This window comes from Peromyscus leucopus, chromosome 4 (genome assembly GCF_004664715.2).
Source record: "Peromyscus leucopus breed LL Stock chromosome 4, UCI_PerLeu_2.1, whole genome shotgun sequence".
Classification (NCBI taxonomy): Eukaryota; Metazoa; Chordata; class Mammalia; order Rodentia; family Cricetidae; genus Peromyscus; species Peromyscus leucopus.
In genome coordinates, this window is record NC_051066.1 from 56,236,846 (window position 1) to 56,263,019 (window position 26,174).

The 26,174-nt window shown below is 37.0% G+C and overlaps 1 protein-coding gene across 1 annotated transcript in view; it reads left to right on the top strand.

The window, feature by feature from the left end:
* The window catches only part of Itga4 (integrin subunit alpha 4), a 72,647-nt gene that overhangs the window by 20,311 nt on the left and 26,162 nt on the right, over positions 1-26,174 (top strand). The window contains exons 6-16 of the mRNA XM_028884598.2: positions 333-462; positions 1,714-1,799; positions 2,700-2,762; positions 2,852-2,989; positions 6,379-6,490; positions 8,192-8,286; positions 9,408-9,498; positions 10,092-10,137; positions 10,502-10,656; positions 13,194-13,348; positions 25,763-25,912. Coding sequence (XP_028740431.1) covers positions 333-462; positions 1,714-1,799; positions 2,700-2,762; positions 2,852-2,989; positions 6,379-6,490; positions 8,192-8,286; positions 9,408-9,498; positions 10,092-10,137; positions 10,502-10,656; positions 13,194-13,348; positions 25,763-25,912 — 1,221 coding nt within the window. The remainder of the gene's footprint in view (positions 1-332; positions 463-1,713; positions 1,800-2,699; positions 2,763-2,851; positions 2,990-6,378; positions 6,491-8,191; positions 8,287-9,407; positions 9,499-10,091; positions 10,138-10,501; positions 10,657-13,193; positions 13,349-25,762; positions 25,913-26,174) is intronic.

The window sequence follows — 26,174 nt, forward strand, 5'->3', positions numbered from 1 at the left end:
GAACCCTAATGAATTACACACTGATGATTGTCTTTCACTGACCCACATTGCCTTTGTCCCCAAAGCTTACTCTATTGTTCAATGGCCCTTCCTACCTTTGGTCTCTGAAACCCACTGATAAGTGTGGAGAGAGCTCCAGAATTTCTTCTCTACAATTCTACTTTTAGCAATTCTGGTTTTTAAACATCTTGCTTTAAATGAATTAAATGTTTCCATTTAATAGCTTCATATAAAACGTATTTCCTGACAATTTACCTAGAATGTTGTATTTTTTTGAGAGGTTTGGGGTGGTGAGATTTAACTTTCAAATGATGATGGGTTTTCTTTTACAGGATTTAATTGTGATGGGGGCTCCAGGATCATCTTACTGGACTGGTTCTGTCTTTGTCTACAATATAACTACGAACATATACAAGGCGTTTGTAGACAGAAAAAATCAAGTAAAATTTGGAAGTTACTTAGGTACTGTAAAAATTTGAGAAATTCAAATTATCTGTGCCTTAGAAATGATATGTGCTGCTCTAAACATCCTATTGCCCAGTAACAATTAGACACACCAGAAACTGTCTCAGTTAAGCATAAAGCAATTATGTTTTCATTAACTCATTATCTTATACTAAACACAGGTGACTCCAGTCATCACCACTATGTTTTTCATATAGGAACTGTTGAATGTCCTCTTTCTAAGACAGAGTCTTACTATGTAGTCCTGGTTGGTCTGGAACTCTCACAGAGATCTACCTGCCTTTGCCTCCTAAGTGCTGGAATTAAAGATGTGTGTCACCACTCCTGGGTCCCTACGAAGGTTTTAAACTAAATGTTCATTCACTTAAACACATGTCTATGAATACATATGCATAAATTCTTAGATTATCAAATGAAAACCAATGGGTCTTAAAATAGCATTCTAGATAAAGGAGAGCATTATGAAGTATATTCTAAAAATTGTTCTTTCACCTTTTCCTTATAGACATTTATTTTAGTTTGTAAAGGTTATCTTGGATTGTTTCTCAGAGTTTAATCATTTTTATTGTCCTTTTCTCCCTTCTCCTCATCATTGTTATTTCACAAGTCAAGAGTATCATACTTTACCACCGATATTCCTACAAAATACAAATTTTATGGCATTGTTTCCCTTTACAATAAAATACATGTGTTCTGTAGTTTCTTATAAAGCATAGGTTTGTTTAACCCTTATGTGCTTTAAATGTGAACTTTTTTGTGCTCAGAAAGGGCACTAATAAAACAAGTAGTATCATTATTATCATTTCAGCAGAACCCATAGGACATCTCCTTATCTGTGATCGAAGAATGTCTTGAAGCATTTTTATGTAGAGTCCATACAATAGAAAAATGAAATCTGTAACGATTGTCATTTGCAAGCTTTCATCATCGACAGTTTTGGGTACTGTCAGATGTTGCAGCTGTAATATTGGAAGCCGGTTGCTCTTCATATTGCACAGGGAATAACAGACCGGGTGTCAAGGTCATATTTTCAATGTTGAGACCTTGGAAATGCAAACCTACATAATTGTTCTTATAATATACATGTTAAACTTGCTTTAAATGACTGTTAAATTAATATGTTTTTTTTGAGGCTCTATCTAAAGTAATCATTTTGCATTCAGTTTTATTTTCCTCTGTGCAAAGAGTTAGAAAAGCACATGCCTGTTATGAATGAAGAGTCTCATGTATTTCTCTCCTTTTATGAAGGCTACTCAGTTGGGGCTGGTCATTTTCGAAGTCTACATACTACTGAAATCGTGGGAGGAGCCCCTCAACATGAACAGATAGGAAAAGTAAGACTTTTTCCTCTTTATTTCTTCACAGTTTTGAATGGGTTACACAAGAGAGTTAGGCATTAAAGGGAAACTATAAACATTTTAATGATTATAAGATTAAAATGATGAAATTTCATCAATTGAATTTATGTAAAATATATTCATAGCTCTCAAAGAAATTGAGTTGGAAACCTTTAAAGGGAATTGTATAACTTAAATGGAACTTTGCTATGAGTAAATTGCTTATAAAGTTTAATTATCTATACATGCCCAAAGAATGCATATGCTGCTTTTTTTTTTTTTTTTTTTTTTTTTTTTTGCAAAAGGCAGTTGAGGGGCTGGAGAGATGGCTCAGAGGTTAAGAGCAATGCTTGTTCTTCCAAAGGTCCTGAGTTCAATTCCCAGCAACTACATGGTGGCTCATAACCATCTGTAATGAGATGTGGTGCCCTCTTCTGGCTTGCAGGGATATGTGCAGACAGAACACTGTATACATAATAAATAAATAAATAAATAAATAAATAAATAAATAAATAAATAAATCTTTTTTAAAAAGGCAGTTGAGACAGGTAACGCTGCATAATAAGACTAAAAAGAATAGAATAATTCTAGTTCTATATTTTTCTGCATTGCTATATGAACATTGGGCACTCCATTTTTTAGTAAACCTTTTTCTGTGCCTTCTTTGTAGGATCCAAAAGTTAGTTCCTCAGAGGATAGTGTTGCAAACCAGGCTTATTAATGTGAATCTTTTCATATCACTCTTCAAATTTGTAGCAGTAACAATTAAACATTTAATATTTTATATCTGTCCAGTTATGTATTATACAAATTGATGTTTCAATTAAACAAATTAAGTATTTTTTTAAATGGTAAGAAAGTAAATGTTTTTTTTTTTAATTATTTCCCCAATTGCAGGCATATATATTCAGCATCGATGAAAGGGAACTGACCATCGTACATGAAATGAAAGGTAAAAAGGTAGGTATGTCTCTGCCTTTGGGGTCACTGAGGGCTTCTGTGGATAACGCTGTACACTCTCATTGCGCATTTGCTTTACTTTGGAACAGCTTGGCTCGTACTTTGGAGCTTCTATCTGTGCGGTGGACCTCAATGCAGATGGCTTCTCCGATCTCCTTGTGGGGGCTCCCATGCAGAGCACCATCAGAGAGGAAGGGAGAGTATTCGTGTACATCAACTCTGGCCTGGTATGTCTGAGAGGCCCCAAGCTGGAAGTCATTTATAAATTATAATTCAGGCTGAAACTGCTCTTATTTCAGAGTTCTGAGACTATGGATTATTTTTGTATGTGTGTGTGTGTGTGTGTGTGTGTGTGTGTGTGTGTATGTGTGGTGTGTGAGTGCATGATGCATGTACATACATGCTATCCACACCACAGTGCACGTGTGAAGGTCAAAGGCAGTCGTCCTCTCATGTTTCTGGGATCCAGCTCAGGTCAAGAGACTTGTACAGGAGGCACTTTTATGAACTTAGCAATCTTGCCAGATCAAATATAGAGTCTTGAGCTTATCTGGTGGACCAAAGAGAAACTTCTACTGCTGTACTCATGCACTGAGAATGAAACAGAGCATGACAGTGAGCAGCTATTCCAGAAATATGAAACTCAGAGTGCGATGAAATTTTTGCACACCACTTGTATGGATCCACTCTAGTAACTGAAATTTCCTTTAGTTTAATTTTGGTACAAATATAATTTAGAAAAATGGTTTGTGTAAATACTTTAAAATAGATTTTTATATATCTCAATTAATTATGGTCCTTATATATTTTAGCAAATTATAAAATGTTTGTTATTAGGAATAGATGTAGCATTCAATGTTTTTAATTTCTTTACTTGCAAACAGAAATAAGATCCACTGATAAAATATTATTGCACAGTTCATTTGGATTATATCCTGAAAATAGTATGAGATTGGCATCATTTATTCTGAAGTGCATACATTGTTCAATTAGATAATTATTGACTATTGTTCAGCTTCAAGTCATGAGCAGCATTTGTAGTGGAAACAGGTGCCTTGATTCAATCTCTAGAGCTCTGGCCTTCTCTGAACAGCTCTGCTTCTTGACATTAAATCAAGCAAAGATCAGATACTTAGTGGCACCTTCTTTGCTCCTTTGGTTTGAAAAAAAGATCAGGCTGATCATGTCTTGGGACACAGCATCTTTTAGTTGAGATTTAGCAAAGTGTGCTTGTAACTTTGCTGACTCAAAAATTTCAGAGAATTTGGTAAGTTCTCATTTCAAACATCAAACTAAACTCTATACAATGCAAAAGAGAAGGCTTCCAGTCTTATGAGGATGGAAGCATCCCCACATTCTAAGTCTAGACTAGAGGAGTTACATATGCAGAGATTTCCTAAACTAAAATTTATTATAGAAAAGGAATATTATCATCTGGACAGTGATCTCTCAAAAAACAGTCTTGTACCACATGTTCCACACTTATCCATTCACAGACAGGCTTCCTTGTATTTAATAGATCCTTATTCAGCAAGTGTCTCTCACTTGTCCCTTGTGATAAATATCTGATAAGTTTCTCTTAACAAGGAAGTTAAAAAATAGTTTAACAGTAAAAACCACCTGGAAAGTAAAGGAACATTCCCCCACTGCAATCTTAGATCATCCAATTACGAAAACAGATGAAAGAAATGCTCAGAGAACAAAGGAAGAGCCTGCCCACTAGGCTACCTTCTTCCCTTGCCTCTGACTTACCCAGAAGCACTGCAGCTGGATGCTGGGATCACTTTAGTAATCAGTTTCGATTGTTAAATCCTGTAGTGTGGATTTCTCTTCCTTTCTTCACATTTAACCTATTTCTAAACTCTCTGAAATGGCACTAGACACTAAGAAGCATAATATTTTCTTTACCTGTTCTTGCCTGTGCTTGCAAGGGAGAGGAATCATCTGTTTTGTTTACCCTTGCTTTTATTTTTTTCATGGCTCATAGAAGTCCTAGACAGGCAGGCACTCCAGAATTATTTTCAATGAACTGAAAGAAAGAAGATCACTTAAATGACTTGGGTCTTGACCTAATCTACTAAATAGCTCTCAGGGGTCCCCAGTGAGTACTCGCTTGCCATTCTCAATGACTGTAGAATACTTGAACAAGAGCAATCACCACTCACTTCTCTTGAACTCTTCTATAACAGCATTCATTGTCTTAAGGTTATACATCAGTTGTCTTCTCTGAAGCCCTGCCTCCTTTCCTTTTAGTTCTCTCCTGAGGAGCTACTCCATTTCATCCCTCAGTCTTCAGATTTAATCCCATGCCATAGGGATGCAAATGATTGTATCTATAGAGATAAATTCAAATTTTTTAATTCATTTAGAAAAATGTGGCCCTTTGTGAGAGTCGAGAATGGAACAAAGTATGAAAAAAGCTGAAAATAATCCTAGTTGTGACCTTTCCCCTCAACTTCAGGATTGGGTGAGATGCCAGTCATGGGGGGGGGGGCATTGGAGTACAACATGGTAAATGGCAAGTGATAAGTACATGAAAAATAGGCATGATTTACTTTGGGCCAAAAATATTTTAAGAAAGAAGTAGTATTTGAGAGAGAAAAACACATGTATTTCTCGTTATGCAAGAAAAGGAGAAGGACACTTGGCAAAGCATAGAGTGTGTATTTGTGGAATGAAGAATGATTGTGCCTGAGAAGAAGATGAGATATATAAGTAGCATGTGGGATTTGTTTTTAAAACATGGGGTTGAAATGATCAGAGCTCATTATCACAGCATCATTAGCTTATCTTATATATATTACATATATATGTAACAACTCACCTTCAACTTCAGAGATTCCAAAGGCCAGCTTAAACAATGTCACTCTTTACTCTCAGAGACCTCCCATGGCTTCCTATTGTTCACTTCAGAAAGAGTAAATTTCCTTTTTATTCAAATTGCTATATACTGTGGATGTAGCAATTTGTCTTTTGTTGACTTGTTCATTCTATATATACCTCTCATACATGTAATGTGTTTTGCCAATCACTTTTCCTGCATATCAGAACTATGCCTTCTTTGTGGTAGCCATCTTGCGTGGACACTTTGTGAAGACTCTCTCAGGTCGTCTCTCCTTCCTGCTCCCTAGTGGAATTTCTCCCTTGCTTCACTTAGAATTATTTTCCTATCTTCTCATCAGTGTGAAGCAATTTGTACATGTACATCATGTACATGCATGTGTTTAAGCCCTCCTTGTAGCCATGGTTCCTGGAGGAAACAGTGTTTTAGATATACTCCTCCTTGACCCCCTTCACCTGCTTGCTCTGCACAGTGCATTGTCTTTAGCAAGAGCTCAATAAATATTTGTTAAATTGAATTATCAAAATGATTTATTGGATTTTGAAAGCTAGGGATCATGAGTTAGACAATTTCCTATGTCCTCTGAGCTCTAATCATGCTATTATATGTGTTGACTTAATAAATATTTATCGAATTGAACTGAGATGTGTGTACTAAAGCTCAATCTGTGGTTTGACGCATTAGAAAAAAATCCATATCCAATTATAGCAGTAAATCATGTGTAAAGTTGTCAGGGAGTTTTGTAATGACACCTCTCTTCCCATTTCTACCCAGGGAGCTGTAATGGATGAAATGGAATCAGCGCTCATCGGAGGTGACAAATATGCCGCAAGATTTGGGGAGTCCATAGCAAGTCTTGGTGACATTGATAATGATGGCTTTGAAGGTAATTAAAACTCAAATTTTGCATTTGATTTCCACATTTAAAATAGTTCAAAGAAGAGACCATGCTTATAGTGTTGTGCTCTTTGCCTTTCTATTGAAAATGGGGCCAGAACGGTCTGCTGTCTAGTTTTTTATAGTGTTATGTCAGTTATAATTGTCAGTTATTGATCTTTACCATGGTTAATTAGAGAGTGATAGTCAAAACATTTTATTGATTCTAAAGATACCATTATTTATAAGTAGCATAATTCTTTACACATCTCTAAAAATGATGCCTATCAAACTGTGATATTCATCACTTTTCTATTTTAAAAAGGATACTGATTTTGGAAAGAAAATACAAAGGGTATATATCATTGGACAATGACATTTAACTACCAGTATAATCCGGAACCTGACCAAACCCAACTTAGTCTGGTTCCAAATCTGGAGCACATTTTGGTGACCCCTGTTATGCCAGGAACACCCTGTCTGGATCCTGCTTTGCTATAGGATTTGGAAGAGTCCCAGAGAGAGTCCCAGATAGCAATGCTGAGGGTCAGGTGTGAGAACCAAGGCAGTGGCTACTGATACGGAAGCATTTCCATGATTAAATAAATGGCACTGTCTTAACCATGTACGCTGCCTGGACATCAGCCTTGCTATAGAAATACCTGCCTCAATGAAGAGCCCCTCTCAGTTTATTACTGAGAGTTAATTGATCTGACAAAACTGTGCACATATGATGAATATGTGAGAGAGGAGACTGTACAATTTCCCAGAGTGCAGCAATTTCCTATAATTTAGCAACTAAGTTCTTAATATTTATTTTCTTGGTTTAGAATTGTGTCTTCTTGATATTATCATTGATAATTAAAATACAGTTTGTATTTAAAAGCAGTCAGAATTACCACTGTGATTGTGAAAAAAAAATTCCAGACAATAGTAAGTGATATCATAAGAATAAACTTTCTGTTCTTTAGATTTCAGTCAAAATAATTAAAAGCATTGCACATTAATGGATATATTAACATACCTACATAGAGTCATGTGGCTTAACAATGAAGTGGTCTTGCAGCTATTATTAATTTCTTTTCCCAGTGTCATAATCCAATATGAATCACAATAAATTCATTCTGTCATTATTTTTCAAAACAAGATATTTTCTGAAATCCTATTTATCATGTGTGTGTATCCCTAATATATATCACTGGAAGAAGAATTGATCCAGAAATCATTTTAAAGGAATAGAAAAGTCTAGAAGCTCAAAACTAAGGTTGTACAATATCATATTATAACATGTCAGATGCTGTTCTATGCAGCCAATGTTTTTATCCTGTCATACTAAGCATGCATCTTGTGTTCTTATTCTGTGAGTGAAGAAACCAAGACACATATTAAACACTGGTGGTTCATAGAATAACAGGGTACAGCAGAGCTATGGTGGGCATTCAAAGGTATGTCTGGAGCCCCTGCAAGCTAATCATTCTGAAAAAGTGCCCTTCACCACCATCCACACTCTTATTTTCCATGCACAGGCTGTTATGTTATCTTGAACATTGTGATCTAAGTGTTTTATTTTTTTCCAGAAGAGTGGTTGAATTTCTTTGTAAGAGGGAGTTTTTATATTATGCCATATGCCTTTAGGATCATGAAGACTAGTTTTCAAAGTTCATTCTTGGTATCAAGAATTTCTAATTTTTGTACTGTTTAAATCCAACAGATGTTGCTATTGGTGCACCACAGGAAGATGATTTGCGAGGTGCTATCTACATTTACAATGGCCGAGCAGATGGGATCTCATCCACCTACTCACAGGTAAGACAGTATTTGGTCTTCCAAAGAGGCAGTGGTGATTAATGTACCCTTGTCATTTGACTGGTAATGTGGACTGCTTTTCTCTTTCAAGTACTTAACATTTTATTTCGCCATATAATATTGGTAAATGATCCTATTTTAAGTGACTCTCAAGATGACTCTCTCTAAACCATTTATTTCCACAGAGTTCTAGTCCATTTTGATTCTTGTCTTTAGCTTATTACTTACTCATGTCTGTGTGAGTGAGACATCTTATGTTTTCTTAAGGCAGTGGCCATGCTTTTCCAAGTATGCCTATTTGGACAGAGCTGTACTTTCCTGCAGTTAAAGCTTCATGCCTCACAGAGCTAGACCATGTTTCTTTCAGTGTACAGTAGTTAAATTGATAACATCTCAATACAATTTTATGACAAAACTCTCATTTCACTTCTGTATCTTGAAAACTCAGAGCATTTCAGTGCATAAAAAGGCCTACATTCAAATTCTGAGAAGAAAAGTCTTTCCAAAGATTCACTAGCTAGGTGGTTAAATGGCTCTCTAAATTTCATAGGGAAGTTAGATACATGTCAAGTAAAAGATACTGAGTTTTTCTCACTGTGAACAACAACCATGTATTTTTAATTCAGTGTCTGGACATGAAATGAAATAGATAGAAGAGACTGATAACAGGGGATGTTCTTAAATGTTAAGAAGCAATCTGTCTAAACCAGAAGGCTCTCATCATAAATCTGAATCGTAGGAACTGGTAAATAATAACAGACACCTTATTTCCCAAATAATTTGTTTATTTATTCATGCTGATTAGGGAAGCAGAGGCAGAACTTGAAAAAATTCAAAGACATAGTAAGAATTATTTTGGAAATACTAAGAATTATACTGTAAAATGTTGCCTTTTTCACAACATAATTTTTTAATAACAAAATAGATTTCAGCTGTATTTCAATGTAGAAAATTTTGCCTCTCTTAAAGGGTTTGGTTTATCTAGAATGCATTTTGTGAGTTACTGTGCTAGGGCAAGCCTCAGAAGATCCATTATTTAACTAAGCTAACATCTTGGAAATATTAGACATTCAATAACTATTTCCTCTCAAAATTCCCCCCCCCCCATCTTTTTTTCTTAGCGAATTGAAGGACTTCAAATCAGTGAATCACTAAGGATGTTTGGACAATCTATCTCAGGAAAAATTGATGCAGATAACAATGGATATGTTGGTGAGTAGAGAATGTGTCCAATTTCTGGACCAAAGAAAGCACCTTTGTGGATGTTGTTTTATTGTGAACATGGAAAACCAATGTGTAGGACTTCAGGTCACTTGTAATTATGTTTCTAAATTTTTAAGGTTTGAAGCTGGGTCTGAAATGATCAAGTAATTCATCAGTTTTACACTGTGCATGACTTAATGTTAGAGCCCTTGTTCTTGAGAAAGAAGGAAGTACCTAAGAAATCAATCAAAGTGTGTTGTGATGAAAAGAAAGGAGAAATCTGTTTTAAAAGATGTGAAAGCAGCCTTCTAGATGAATGTTTCTAACTCAAAGCATTACATTTCTTTTGGCAGGAATGTCACAAGTCTCTAGCATGCATTTTCTTTGCTTTCTTGTGAAAGGATCGCTACTATTTCTGAGTGAATAGATTCAGACATTTGGGGAAATGGATCTGAGGATGCTAGCTTGTCTTTTCTAGTTAATTTTCTGTAAATGGTGTTTTGATACAGTCAAAAGGTGATACGCAGTTAACTATTAGTGGCTGCAAGGTAATTCTCTTTAACTAATGGTGATCATTAATCTATGCTTTTTTTCCCCTCCAGATGTAGCAGTTGGTGCTTTTCGGTCTGATTCTGCAGTGTTGCTAAGGTGAGGGGGATGTGCGTCCACCGTTTACTGACAATAGGGCCTAATTGTAGTCAATGGGGGGGGGCAGGTTTCAAAAGTAGTGGTCCTGCTGATGCCCCTTTAGGTATTCTCAAGGTTTATTATTAAACTTTGGGGTATTTTCCTTGCCTTGCCTAGAAATAATCAAACAGATCATCAGATAAAGTTGATGGTTTCCTATATTTAAATGAAAACTCTTGATCTGTACACAAAATATAATCAAGCATGTATCCACATACCACTGTGTAAGCATTTTAAGGTCATTGCTTGGTTGTTGGGAATGTAATTATTGTCTTAAAGTAAAACAATTCTGTAACTAATATGAGTAATTTTATTGCTTTCTTAGGACAAGGCCTGTAGTGATTGTTGAAGCATCTTTAAGCCATCCCGAGTCAGTAAATAGAACGAAGTTGGACTGCACTGAGAATGGACTTCCCTCTGTGTGCATGGATCTAACACTCTGCTTCTCATATAAGGGCAAAGAGGTCCCAGGCTACATCAGTAAGTGTGCCCCACCGAGCTCACGCCTCACTGGAGTGGATTCTCGCTCTTTGACCTGGAAGTCAACTGTGGGCCCCCATTGCTTGTGCCATGAGATCTGACACTTCTTTAGAGAAGAATAGCGTAATTTTTTGATTTGCACCTTTTGTCTGTCTTTTTTTGTTCTCAAGTTCTTCTAGTAGACAGGGCACAGAGAAGGCTTAGCACTTATGTCAAAAGGCAGTGCTGGGACCATCAGCATTAGTTAAATTTGAACCCTCTCTGCTTAAACTGGGAAATCTTCAGAATCAAAAGACCACACCACACTCAGTTTGACAGAGCACCATTTTTATCATTATTACTACTTTTCTAGCAGTAATGGAGACGGAACCGAGGGCCTTGGGGATTCTGGGCAGGTGCCACACTACTGAATTACATTTTTCAGCCATACTGAGCTCATAAAACTTGGAGCTAATGTAGGTAGGAAGGAATAAGAGGCACAAGGTTATCTTTCTTAAAATATATGCTCCCATATTTGGATAAAAAAGCTTACCTGGAGAATATATATATATATATATATACATATATACATATATACATATATATATACATATACATATAATGTGCAGCCATCATTAGCTCTGAGAACTGTGCCCATTTTCTATATACAGGGAACTCCTAACTGTCTGCCATATAGAATATAGCATTGATATGGATCATCCAAGAGAGTAGTTAATAGAAACTATTTAACACACACACACAGAGATAATATTAGAATAGCTACTAATAAATGTGGCCCACCATAAGTTATACATATACCTGGAATTATCATAATTTGGATATTAGTAATTTGTGAAATTGATTGTGCAATAACCTTATAGGCTGCTTTTATATGAAGATCATAGAGGCCATCAAATACTTATTGAGCCAAACTTTGTATGTATAATAGAGGTTCCAGTCTGAACAAGTCCGTTATGTAATAGGCAGGATGAACCAGCATCTGTACTTTATGAGACTCATTTTTAATAATGCTCTTGAAAAGCCTTGGCCAGAGCAGGAGTAATAAGAAGATGTGTAAACCCTCATCTGGTTATTGGCACCTGGGGAGTGTGACCCAGAGTGAATTACACATTAGCATAGACAAGATGGATTTCAGATGGATTATCTGAAAGATACACATGAATGGATACGGCTCGTTCCTTGTTCTTCCAACCTAATTGCACTGGATATTTCTCTTAATATCTGATAACAAATATATGGAACTCATAAATAGTAACAGTGTTCTTCTAAAACATGCTTTATAATTGTCATCAAATGATTCCTTGTTAAGAATAATCCACACAGGAGGGTTGTTTGAAGCCAATGTGTTCTGCCTCTTGATGGAATAGGCTTTTATTTTCCTCTTTTCCTTTACCTTTGCTTTGGACTCAAGTGATGAATCTATAGATGGCTACTTCAACTGCAGCCCTCTGGGTTATTAAATTATAGTTATTGAAATTTTGAAGTCAGTTGATTTGGACTTTATTTTCTAAGTTCAATGACGGTTGAAAGATTTATTTGAAAATAAGTGTAAGAGCAAGGCAGGTTTTATGCTTATGTTGCTTTGAAATGAGTGGATAAAATACCTCAGAAATGTAAGTTGCTCTTAAAATATAAATGAATGATGCAGGCAATATATAAATCCTTTAGTATTGCACTTACACATCACTACTCCTGAGCAGTGAGGGCAACTCAGTGGAGTGCTGGGCTTCACTCACTTTGTAAAGAGCCCACTTAGATTCAGGAAATGGGGCTTACTTCCTTGCTATAATCTGCCTGGATGATTTTATGACTTTTTTAATCTCCCATTTTTTTCCTTCTGATCTGAGGATCTTCTTTTTCAGCTAAATATTTACTATTTCAGATTTGAAATCAACCCTTCAAACCACTAGAATTGTTGAAACTTTGTGTCAAAGTATGAGTAGTTAAGTCAGAGGATGAATAATTGTGATTCGACTTGACTGAAAGTTTTTTTTTTTTTTTTTGTTTTTTTTTGTAAACCATTTTATAATGGTGTGGCTTATGACCTGTATTTCCACTTTATATAGGAAAATTAAAAATATCAAGTCTTCCAATAAGAAACAGACATAAGTAAATCTTACTGTATTTGAAGTTAGCCTTGAATCACACAAAATAGATTCATCCTGAGCAACGTTGGAGCTCAGAGCTCTGTCTACACTTCCGTCACCAGGTGCTGTGTAGACTAGACAAAAGTGACTCCAAAGACTTGTATCCTTAGTAGTGATTTTGATAGTGTGGTTTTCACATCCTTACATGTGGAAGACTTAAGCAAATAACTAAAGATGCTAATAATGAAAACTTGAAGTTACTAAATCATTTTTTAATTTTATTAAAAACAGTTTTGAAAGTACATTTTATTTCTCTTTTATACTTCAGTTTAACTGTTTAAAAATAATCTAATGAGAGAAATTGAGGTGTTTTCAGTATGACGCATGACTGTTAACATCTCAGTGCCCTGAGCAGGTATGCTGATCACGGTTCTTTCTCTGCTTTCGAAGCTTTGTTTTACAACGTGAGCTTGGATGTGCACAGAAAGGCAGAGTCTCCATCGAGATTTTACTTCTTCTCCAATGGCACTTCTGACACAATCACAGGGAGCATACGAGTGTACAGCAGTGGAGAGAAATGTAGGACACACCAGGCATTCATGCGGGTAAGGAAAACTACTTATTATGAAATATAGCATTGTCCATGCAGCTGCAATTTACTGTATAATGTGTGTTTTTGGACTGTTAGCTTCCTGTCCCTGTTAAAACATCAGGCAGCATTAACCCATGGGCTGTAAAGTCCACTTCCTGAGGTATCTTTGACTTGGTCTGATCACATGTGCCTTGCATCTGGAGACTTGCCTTCCCCCGTCCTACAGTTGCTGTTTCCCGGTCCTCCTTTACTCACTTGCTTAGAAATAGACCTGAGTCATTCTGCTTAGCTGCAGCTCTTTTCTATAGCGTGTTTGGGGCGCTGGGGTAGCGGGGATGTTACTCCGTTTTCCATGACCCCCCAGGTAGGCAGAAGCCAGCACAAATGCATTTGGATTTTTTGTTTCTGCTCCAGCTTTGTTGAGGTATCGGTGGGAGATTGTACAGTTGTGGCATGGTGGCGCTCATCTGTGGACCAGGATGACAGCTCTCACGACGTTTTGGGAGCTATCCTGCCAAAGCACAGTGAATTTCATGTTTCTTTTATTAAAATGCTCATTCCCAAACCGAGCATCATGATCCTCACATTGGTTAAATTTTAGAATATGAAGCTGTGCCAGGTTCTTTTCATTAGGGAACCGTGTACTTCATCAGGAAATCTATTGTCACAAGAAAGCCAAACTGTTCCTAGGAGCCCTTTCTGGGATTTGAAATAGTAGCCCCAGCTTAAAACTTAATTTTCCCTCAGATACTTATTCCGAGAAAAGGCAAACAGGCATCAAGACTGCTACACTGTGCTGTGTGGAAAGCCCTAATCCCCAAGCTGTTTCCTTACATCCCTTCACAGGGTTTATAGTGTTAGAATGAAGCTATTCAGAGCCAAATGCAGAGAAGGATATTAATGTAGCCATCAGTTTTGTGGTGGGGATTTGGAAGGTCCTGTTCTTTTCTTCCTTCACAGATGTGTTTTAACTTCTATTAGTCAATTATGAGAGAGAATGGCTGAGGCCATTTTCAGGGCAAAAAGAAGACAAGCATTAGATGTTCTCAAGGAAACAGGTTGTGTTTAAGTTGTAAAAATAGCAGCAAATTGAGCTGGTTTATTTTGTCCTGTTCTCTGGCAATGTTCCTATGAATTAGGGATTGTCCAGATTGCACATCTTCTGAGCATATTTGTAGTAGAATTACAGTTTATCAAAGGTTTCCATGCTCTGTTCTATGTATCCTCACAGAATCACCATGGCTTTCATGATAATAGGATGCACTGTTGACTTTAGGGCCTATCATGAACGTTCTATTACTTATCATCATCATCATCATTATTATTGCAAGGCTAGAGAGCAATGACAGTTTGCTAGGCAGACTCTCCTGCACTTAACTGCATCCCAAGTCCTATACTGCAGCTGAAGTTTTCCTGGTCCTGCCCAGTTCCCAGGGCCCTGTGGCTGCTTGGAACCAAGTAAACACACAGAGGCTTATATTAATTAAAACTGCTCAGCCATTAGCTTAGGCTAACTATTGACTAGCTCTTACACTTGAATTAACCCATAATTCTTATTTATGTTTAGCCACGTGGCTTGGTACCTTTTCTCAGTTCTGCTTTCACGTCTTGCTTCCTCTGTGTCTGGCTGGTGACTCCTGACTCCGCCTTCCTGTTCTCAGAATTCTCCTCTCTGCTTATCCTGCCTATACTATACTTCCTGCCTGGCTACTGGCCAATCAGCGTTTTATTTGTCAGTCAAATCAGAGCAACACACATGCGCAGCATGCAGAATGACATTCCCATCACTATACTATAGTGAGCATTCAACGACGTTATCTAGTGATGGGATGGGATGTTATTATGCAGTTATGACTTTAAGAAGTCATTGTTTGCTCCAATGCCTTTCCCCCTTTTCTAAGTTACTTTGAATATTTTAAGTGAAGGAGTTTTTTTGTTTTGTTTTTTTAAATCAAATTCATAAATACAAATGCCATGGGTGACTTCCACTTTCATTTACAGCAAACTCAGAGAAGATCTAGGAACCACCAAAGCAGCAGCCACAGCTCCGAGTTCTGCCAAGGAGCTGTACCCACTGCTGTGGAAGGGGGCACAAGTGTCAAGAGCGGCAGTTTCCCACCCTGGCCTGTGTGCTTGCCCACACCCATTAGCTTCTTACACTACACAGTTGAAAGAACAGGACAGCAACCCCAAATCCCTCTCCCCTCTCTCTTCCTAATAAAATAGAGATGAAGATGGGCAGTAACCTGGCTGGTTCTTCTGTTCCTTAAAGATATCTAAAATCAGGAATGTACACATTTGACTTAGAGGCCCTCAAAATGAAATGTGCTGATATTTCTTGATATTGTATTCAGGTGGGCTGGGCATGTGGCTCAGCTTGTTGATCACCTAAAGGACACAAGCTTAGTCTCCAGCCTAAGCGTCAGTTAGCTCACAACCACCTGTAACTCTAGTTCCAGGGGATCTGACATTTTCTGGCCTCCTGTGACTCCCACAAATCTCTCCATCTCTCTCTCTCTCTCTCTCTCTCTCTCTCTCTCTCTCTCTCTCTCTCTCTCACACACACACACACACACACACACACGTATCTATACACACATACACACACATATGTGTCAAATATGTGTTATACAGACATATACACATAAATAAAAATAAAAATAAATCTTTAGATTAGTGTACTCAGGCCTAGGACACTCAGGATTCAGAGGACTTCCAGCTGTGGGATACCAATTAAACTCAATTTATTCATTCACTATGTTTTCTAGGTGGTTATTAAGTACATTGTGTCATATTGAGACACTTACACATTATCATTGAATGAAAATTAGCAAGACCCCCTTCACTGAAAAAGAAACCTTTAGTATTCTAAAAGATTATACAGATAAGGCAAAAGCATATAAAGAAGGTAGGGAGGCGGGAAATAAATAGAGTGCAATATAAACAAGAGTAGTCGGGCTCATTTGGGAGGTGACATCTAAGTAAACACTTTGAAGGAGTGAGGATATTGCCCATGCAAACAGTGCAAGGCAGTGGCTTCCAACTTTAGTGTGTAACAGCAACACCTATAGGACTTTTCAAATACTACATGCTAGACAGTGGCTAGAGTCATTGACTGCATGGGCCTGCAGAAGGCATGAAGATTTGCCATTCTGCCAAGATCCTGGGTGATATTAGTGCTGCTGGCTCAGGAACCATATTTTGAGAATCTCAGATACAGGAGCAGAAGGTTTTAGGAGCTAGGCAAAATACATCAGGACAAGAAGGTGGCAGGTTATTTTAAGGGACAATGGAGAGTTGAGATTGACTAAGAAATGAGCAGTAGGGCTGGGCAGAACACTTGCAAGACAGACCTGTCAGGATCTGTGGGTTTTTCTCTGAGTGAGATGGAGATCTAGTATAGAAGTTTGAGCTGGGTGTATATGAGTTCAGTATGAAAAGCACTCTAGCTGCTGTGAAGAGGGTATTGGTGGCTAATAGGTAACAAGCATTGATACAGAAAACACTTCTCATCTCACTAAGGTCAGAGTGATGTTTCCATCAGCGGCAGTAGTTCGAGAGGTGTTTGAAGACAGAGTCTATCCTGCTTACTAACAGATACTATATCAGATGCTTGAAAAGGAGATTCATCAAGATGACTACAGAGTATTAGTCCAAGCAACTAGATATACCATTTCTGTCAATTAAGACAAAATATTGCAAAAGAAATTTTGCTTGGAACATTCTATTGTTAAGTTGTTAACTTGCTGAGATGGAGACACATTTACCTTCCCAAATTAATATTAGTTAACCACTGGTGTATAATACCCCATGCTTGGAAAGAGACAAGAAGAATACATCATCATCAATACCCTGAGATTCAGTAATTCAATGTCTTAGAAGTAATATGTTCTATTAAAATCATGAAGCCCACCTGCCTACCTATGTAGTAGATTGTGTTAGCTTTCTGTTGCTGGTACAAAATACCTGAGGTGGATCAAATTATAGGAAGAAAAGCTTGTTTTGCCTTCTGGCTTCATTACATGGTTGTCCTGCTCTGTTGTTTGTGAGCCTAGGATAGAACAGAGCATATTGGTGGAAGAGGAGTGTAAATTGTTCACTTCATGGGGACCTATGAGACAGAGCCTCTGCCAGCCAGGAACAAAGACTGGGAGGAAGAACTTGGAAACAAGTTAGGCCCAGGACCCACCCCTTTGAATTAAAGCCCACCTGCTCAGTTTCCACTGTTTTCCAGTAGCTAATTAAAATAGGGAACTGTAAAAGAATGAGCCTCTTGATGAGATCAGAGTCCACTCGACCTAATCTCATCCAGACATACCACTGTTGTACTTGTTGTACTAGAAACCAAACCCAACAAATGGGCCTTTGAGGGACGTATCAGATCTAAACCGCAATGCCTTAAGCTCTGATATTTCTGAAACTTTGGTTTTTAAATGAAGATAGTTTATTTTGTCATGTAAGTCCTTTACATAGCTTGTAAAGATCATCTTCTTACCATAATCATTGTTTCAAGAATGATCAGTGTTTTGTTTGTGTTATTATCTGTCACAATGATAGCTTAATGAAGTGTTATTTGCAAAGAAGTTAGGTTTTAAGCACAGAAGACCATCAGCTGGTCCATATATCAATATGGTCATATATCAATACATTTCTGCTCCAAGGCTGAGTGCCAGCAAACTGTATAACTGTAGTGATACTGTGGCATTCTAGTTGCAGACTGAATGTTGCAACTCAAGCTAATTCCTTCATAGATTGCAGGGATGTTGAAGGAGGATATTCTCTTTCAAATAATTCTGTTTTTGTAGTCTTATTACAAAGGGCACAAAAATGAATAAATGTTTAACAAGTTTCTAGATGCTGTATTCTCTGTGCATTTTAAAGTAATTCTTTTTTGGTGAATCAATAAGTTTTACGGGGATTACTCACAGGAATATGGTGAGGGGTTACTTACAGGAGCAGAAATGACTCAAAGACAGTTGAATATCCAAAGCCCAACCTAACGTGAATTACAGTTCACAAAAGCAGGGAAACCTGGACACACTGCGCAGTCCACAGGCAGCTTAACAGGTTGGAGAGTGTGTAGCAGGCTTTCTTTGGGGTCACCAACCAGCTCCCAGATCATAACATGGAGATTTATTATTAGTTACGAATGCTTGGCATTATCTTATGCTTTTCCCACTAGCTCTTACAACTTAAATTAACCTGTTTCTCTTTATCTATGTTTTGCCTTGAGGCTTTTTACCTTTCTTTCATTCTGTATGTCCTACTCTATGTCTGGCCAGGTGACCTGACTGGCTGGCCCTGAGTGTCTTCCTCTCTTTCTCCCTCATTCTCCTCCCTCCCCTCTCTCTCTCCTAGACCCTAGATTTCTTCTCCTACTCATTTTCTCTGCCCACCAGCCTTGTCTATCCCTCTACTGCTAGCTATTGGCTGTTCAGCTTTTTATTAGATCAATCAGCTGCCTTAGGCAGGCAAGTTAAAACAGTAACATATCTTCACATAGTTAAACAAATGCAGCATAAACAAATATAATAAATCTTTACATGATTAAATAAATGCATCATAAACAAATGTAACATGTCTTTACATCATTAAACAAAAGCAGCATAAACAAATGTAGCACATCTTTGTGTAGTTAAAGTAATAGTCCACAACAAGAGTGTCCTTTATAGATAGTTCAGTTGGCCTAAGCCCCTTCCAAGCAATCAGTAGGTTTCTGCTTTTTTCCTGGGTCAAGGATGAACTGAGCCAGTTTGCTTCAACACATGCTTTCCACCTGATGTTCTATCTCATCACACAGAGGCCCAGGAGCAGCAGAGTCAAGTGATTGTGGACTGAAATCTCTGAAACAGTGATTTACACTGTTTTTCAGATACTTTGTGGAAGCTATAGAAAAAAATGATTCAAACATAAAAGGATAAAGCTTGTGACCAAGTGTTGTGTAAAGGTTTCCTCTGAGACTGAAACATTCTATCTGGCAGCAAAGTTCCTTAAGACAGAAGTAAAACAAAATAGCCCCAGGAAGTCCCTGAAACTAACCAGATTCAATAGGTCACTTCCTCCTCAGAATAAACAATGAAGAGTCCTGAGATTCACTTTTAGAGGAGCCAAGCTGAAAAGAGGACTCTCAGACAAGCCAAGCTAGGAGAATTCTTCAAGGGAAAAGTGGAATCTTAGGATGGATGTCCTTTCTCCAAATGCTATATCTGACAGTTCAGTTCATACTTGTTGTTGGTTGTTTTTTACTCTTTTTGGGGGGCCTGCCACCCAGCTCCTAAATAAATCACACACAGAGGCTTATTCCTAATTATAAATGTCTGGTCTTATCTTGGCTTGTTGCTTGCCAGCTTTCCTTAACTTTAAATTATCCTGTCTACCTTTTGCCTCTGGGCTTTTCCCGTTCTCTTACCTCTATAAACTTACTTTTACTCTCACTCTGTGGCTTGCTATGTAGCTGGGTGACCGGTCCCTGGAGTCCTCCTCTGGCTACTTCTTTTCATTCCTCCATCTCTTTTCTTCTTCTTCTTCTTCTCCTTCTTCTTCTTCTTCTTCTTCTTCTTCTTCTTCTTCTTCTTCTTCTTCTTCTCTTCGCTTCGTCTTCTTCTTCTTCCTCCTCCTCCTCTTCCTCCTCCTCCTTCCAGATTTCTCCTTCTATTTATCCTCTCTGCCTGCCAGCCCTGCCTGTTTCTCTCTCCTGCCTTGCTATTGGCTGTTCAGCTCTTTGTTAGACCATCAGATGTTTTAGACAGGCATAGTTACACAGGTTCACAGAGTTAAACAAATGCACCATAAATAATAGTAACACACCTTAAAATAATATTCCCCAACCTTACTCTTTATTTCTTTCTAATTCATACTTCATTCTAAAATAGACTTGTGTGGTAGCTAAGGGATGAAAGAAACAAAACTGTAGAGAGATAATTGAGAAAAGACAGCAGTTTCTTTGGAACCTAATGAAAATAGGCCTTGTGTGTATGTGTGTGTGTGTGTGTGTGTGTGTGTGTGTGTTGCAGTGGTTTTCTCAGTCTGAATATACTAAAAGTAATAGATTTTTACACATTACTGGAATTATTTGCATTGTATGTGACCTGTATCTCAATATTGGCATTTTTTAAAAAAAGCATCTCCATAGGCCTCTCCAGTGTTAATAACATGGCCCTCCTCCCCCTGAACTCATGCACGAATGTGTTAGAATAATTATGCCCACACATCTATGTGGATTGATGATTGACAGACTGTGATAGAGGTATTAACTTAACTTCCAATCTTTTGACTCTTCATGTACACAATGGACCCATGAGTAAGTATCTTCAAATGTTTATGCCTTGACATAATATCTACCTTCATATTTTAACCAGCTCTATTGAAAAAAAATTCCTCTTGTAGCTAAGTGTAATAAGAAGATATGGACCTACAGTTTAGTTCTCAAGTTGGTCAGACATACAGAGTTCTATGAAAGAGAAAGAATACAGAATTTGGCTAATTTTAGGCATGAGCTAATTTGCATTCTTGTGGGTACTATTTTATGAAAATTCACATAAAAATGTGATGTTGAATTTTCATTATTTTTAATATAATAGCACATGTCAGTTCAAATATAAACTTGTAAGCAAATTTCCAGAATACCTACCCTCCCAAATATTTCTCTGTCACTCTAAGACATTTTAAATATTTTATTTATCTTCTGTCTTTACATAGGACTGATAAAGTTAAATAAGTGTGATTTTCTTACAAAAGCAAATGCACATTTCATATATTATGAGAAATCATAATTAATAGCAAATTAGGATAATGAAAGTAATGTACACCAGATGTAGAGAAGACCTCATGGAAAATTAGTATGAATTAGATAACATGTGATTTGGTCAAAGCAAGCTTGTTGAGAAGAATTAAAACAGTGGACATGTGGAGGGACATTCAGTGGCTGTCTAGTTCCTATGCCCGGGGAATAATTTAATCAAGTTCGCTATTGTAATACTCATGGCTTCAAGCTGTTCAATTTTCACAAGTTGATAACTTGGGATTTGGGTTTTGATTTGCAGCATTCCGATATGGTCAAGGTTTCCTGTTGAGATGATCATTTACCAAGTAATTTAATAAAGAACATCTGGAGACAAAGAATAAAAAAGTAATCAGGCATCCCGACACTTAGTTCGGGTTCCAGCTCTTTCAGGTGCCATTGATTACTATAAATCTAATAGTTGCTACAATGCATTTTTTATTTAATGTTCTTTGAGTGACAATAGTCCCACTTTCTTATGCCTCCAAATGTTTCTCAGCATTTATTAAACTAAATTTCAGTATTTGGTTGGCTAAATTATATAGCTACATTTGGAGTAATATATATGTAACATTGTAACATCTAGGTATTTTACATACATAGCCATCTAACCATCCCAGCAGTATGGAGATATCACCACCACCACCACCATTGCCATTGTCATTTTCAGATGCTATAAAAAATCATAAACTAAGTAAATAAATAACCTGGCCAAGGTTATACAGGTGGTAATAGACCTGTTACAGGGTCTCTAGGTTCTTGTGTTTTGGAAGTAAATGATTCAGTTGAGAGCAGAGATACTTTAAGTAGAAGTTTATTTAACAAAGTAAAACAAAATTTTTGCTCCAAGAGTGACTGGAGAAAGCTCCCCCAAAGGAGAGCTAACATCCCAGTGGGTTCTGCACTGTGAATTTTTAAGAAGCTTTTATGAATATCTAAGGGATGGCTGGCATACTCAAGGGTAAAGTGAGTGACTCTTTCCATCACAAATCATGGTGGGCCAGGTTCTTTGGGATATTTTTTCCCTATGATCCTCTAAAAAGCCCATATTAGATAACCAAACCATGACATAAATGACATCATAATGAAGCCGAGGTCTTTTCAAGATAAAGACTCTTCATTACTGCACTCATGTAGGAAAATGCCCTAGATCCCCAATTTTCATACAGTGGTAATAACTTATGTCCATCATCAAAGACATTTAACCAAGAGGCATTCAAAAGTCAGGAGACATAGCTACCAAAATTCAGCTATCACATCTTACGTCTAAGTTCTGTTTTAGACAGCTTGAGGATCTCATGATCATCTGTCAGTTAAGACTTTTTTTTTTTAATTAAAGCTTTATCATGAAAGCTGTGGCCAAGGTTTTGGATACCTTTTCTGGTTATACAAACAGGAGTTCTACCTCTCAGCTTTTACCTAACAGACCCAAGATTTGAACACTAATTTTCTACCTTTAGACCAGGTATTTTTAAGCATAGTATATGAGTATCCATAATGTGAATAAACGATGAAACAATTGTATCCTTTCTATTTATAATTGTGAAAAGAACATTGACTAAGTGCAATCTTTTATATAGTATGTACCACCATTATAAACTTATTTAATTGATTTTTATAATGTGGATAATACAGCAGTAATCTTAAAAAATAGGTTTTATCCTACCTATTAAGTACTATTGATTGCTAGCTCATTAAAATCAAGTCTTTTAATTTGCTTCTGGGAAGTGATCTTTAAGCCATGTTCCAATAGTGAAATAACCATAGATAAATAAAACCTGGACCACTGATGTCACTCAGCAGGAGAATTGTGAGTCTGCTTTCAGGAACTCAAGTACAAGATTTTAGTACAGGTTAATGTGGGGAGACAAGGAAGCCATGAAGGAAAGTATAAAAAGCATATGAAGTCCTGAGTGAATATATGTTGCTGACATGGGCACTCCCAGGCCAAGGACTCAATGCCTCAGACCCATGGTAATGGCAAAGCCTTCTTCATGAGGGTCAGCCTTGGAACTTGCAAAACTTTCCTCTGATCAAGGTGTGGATGTTGACAGTGTGTGCAACTGTATTTATGAACAGTTGACTGGTGTGTGCAAAAACTAGCAACAGCAACTTCTTCTTTACAGATGTTCACAGCCTGAAACTTCTGGCTTATAGGAAACTCTTACTGAGACAAGCTAATCTGTGTGCTGTGCATAATAAATGCACCGAGGTGCCCAGTTATTGTATAGTTGGCACCACTCCATCAGAGTGCACAGCCCACCTGACCCCAGTTTTTCGGTATGTGTGTCTGTGTGTTTGTGCTTTCCTCATAACTCCCTGTACCCAATATGTCTACCTTGGAGCCACTAGAAGATGTGGCAGGTGAAAAAAAACTATCTGTCTTTAGTGAAAATAATTGAGTTTCTTGAATAGCTGAGAAAGAATTTGCTGAATGAATTCATTAAAATGGAACTTGTTAATTGAAAAGGAAATAGGAAGTTTGAGTCAATCTGAGCTTGATGTTTAAATGGTTCATATGACAGACACCAAAGTCTATGCTTGGTTCTTCAAATTATGTTCTAGATATAGTAACAATTCTATGCCGAGAAAAATGAAGACTATGTGGATTTTCTACATGGTCCTGCTGTTTGTGGGCTGTATTTGTTGATCAAAACAAGCTTTCCAAAATTCTGAGATCATTTTTAATTTTATCTTTTGTTGTGCTTAACATGATTGTATAAGTTGGTCTTTTACACATCTTATTTCATGCAATGTTCAGTTGACTTCTGTTATAAATGTTCATGTATTGCTTTGTTAGTAAAATCACATTAGCCTCCAGAGCAAGGAGAAAGAGACATCTACCTGTTCACGTGCTTCAGATCTTCTATTTTTGTCTAGTGAATCTTGAGCAATTGATACAATGCTTTGTATCTTACCTCACTCCATGCATGTGTTTTCAATTCCAGAACAACTTTTGGCTCTATTGTGGTGCTGATTTCATTGAATCCTGAATGCTTTCAGGTTATTACCAAATGATTAGATTATTTCAACTTGTACCTATGTCAGGTAATAATTCTGATAATAAGATGACATAATTTTAATGAGGATATTAATAAATAATCAAATGAAAATACAATAAAACATTCCAAGTTCATGAGAAATATTCCTAAAAGAGATAAAACTAATGTATGCCTGTAGAAATAAAGATTAAAATATAAGAAATGGAAATGTATTGAAACAAATACATGAGGTATATATCATTGGAGACACAGTAAAACAAATGTTAACCTAATCGTTCAAAAGTGTGTTTTTGATCATGTAGCAAAAAGAATAGACATAAGAAGTGCTATGTAGAAATCAGGAAGACAGTACATATAAAAGAACTCTTTACAAAGCAGAATGAATTTCTTAGAAATCAGGAAGACACTACATATAAAAGAACTCTTTACAAAGCAGAATACATTTCTTAATGGTTACCACTGCTGTGTGATTGATAAATAAATCTATGAACTCTTTTTTGTGAATCATAATAGCACAGCAAACAATAAAAGTATCACAATAAAATTCAATATACTTAGAAGTATAAAGCTAACATTTTTTTCTATGTTACCAGTCATGATACTAGATAATATAAGGGGAAAAGGTCATTATGATAAATAGCAAGAAAGAAAATTTCATAATAAATATGAAGTTGAATGAATAAAGCCAATTACAAAGTCTTCTAAGAGACTTAAAGAAATCTTATTGAGAAACATTATTTCTCTATAAGCTGTGGTGATATTTTATTGTATCCTAATAAAATATGCCAGAAGATCAGAGAGACAAAGGAACAAGCCATTGCCACGTCTCACATTGCCAACTCCACGAATCCTCTGTTTGAAAGCCTCTGAGTCCTCAGCTGAAAAGCTTTCCTCACCCAAAAAGGTCTTCTGCCGAAAAGGCTTCTAGCCAAAAAGGCTTTAGTTCCTGTCTTCTCATGTCTTATACACCTTTCTCCAGCCAACCAAATCGCTTCCCTCCTAATGCTGGGGTTCAAGGCATGTGTGCTTCCCAATTACTGGGATTAAAGGTGTGTGCCACCACTTCCTGGCTCTGTTTCTTCCTAAACTGATCAATCTCATGTAGTACAGGGTGGCTTTGAACTCACAGAGACCCAGACAGATCTGCCTCATGAGTGCTAGGATCAAAGGTGTGTGCCACCTTTGCACTGCCTGGCCTCTATGTTTAACCTAATGGCTTGTTCTGTCTTCTGATCTTCAGGCAGATTTTATTAGAATACAACAAACTATCACCACAATAAGCATGTAAGATAGCATTAAATGGAATAAAAGTGTTGAGGAGAACTTTGAAATTATTTACCGAGTGTGTAAATGAAATATGTTTATATTACAATACCAAGCTACAAGAATTGTAGAGAGTAGCATGGAAGGGGAAGTGCTGAAATGCAGACTTTTGCAAATATTATCAGATAGTAATAGTTTCCCATTCTGTTCTCTATGTGTTGTCTCAAGCAACAGAGGTATTTCTGTCGTGCAAAAAGAACACAGGTTTTGCATTTGTGTCCTTGTGTTTCATCTGGCCTTTTAGAAGGCAGAAGTTTTCTGTGTCTTCTTTATTAATGATTTCTTTTTTTTTATTTGTACATATGATTTTCAATTCTCTTAGAAAGATGTGCGAGACATCCTCACTCCTGTTCAGGTTGAGGCCACTTATCACCTTGGGCATCATGTGCTCACCAAACGAAACACAGAAGAGTTCCCGCCACTTCAGCCAATCCTCCAGCAGAAGAAAGAAAAGGATGTGATTAGAAAAACGGTATGAGGCTTTTCTGGGATTTAAAACATCATGGAACATAATTAAAGAATTTTTTAAATAGGGCAAAATTAATTGAAATGTGCTTGAATTGTTTAGAAACTTTTGTGGATTGTTAATTGTGAATGAAAATAGATTTAAAATATGTCTCTCTCAGTCTCTCTGTCTCTGTCTCTGTCTCTCTCTCTCTCTCTGTGTATGTGTGTGTACCTTCCCATGTATAAATATTTATGTAAAACATGTAAGTTTTTCTCTCCTTGAAGAA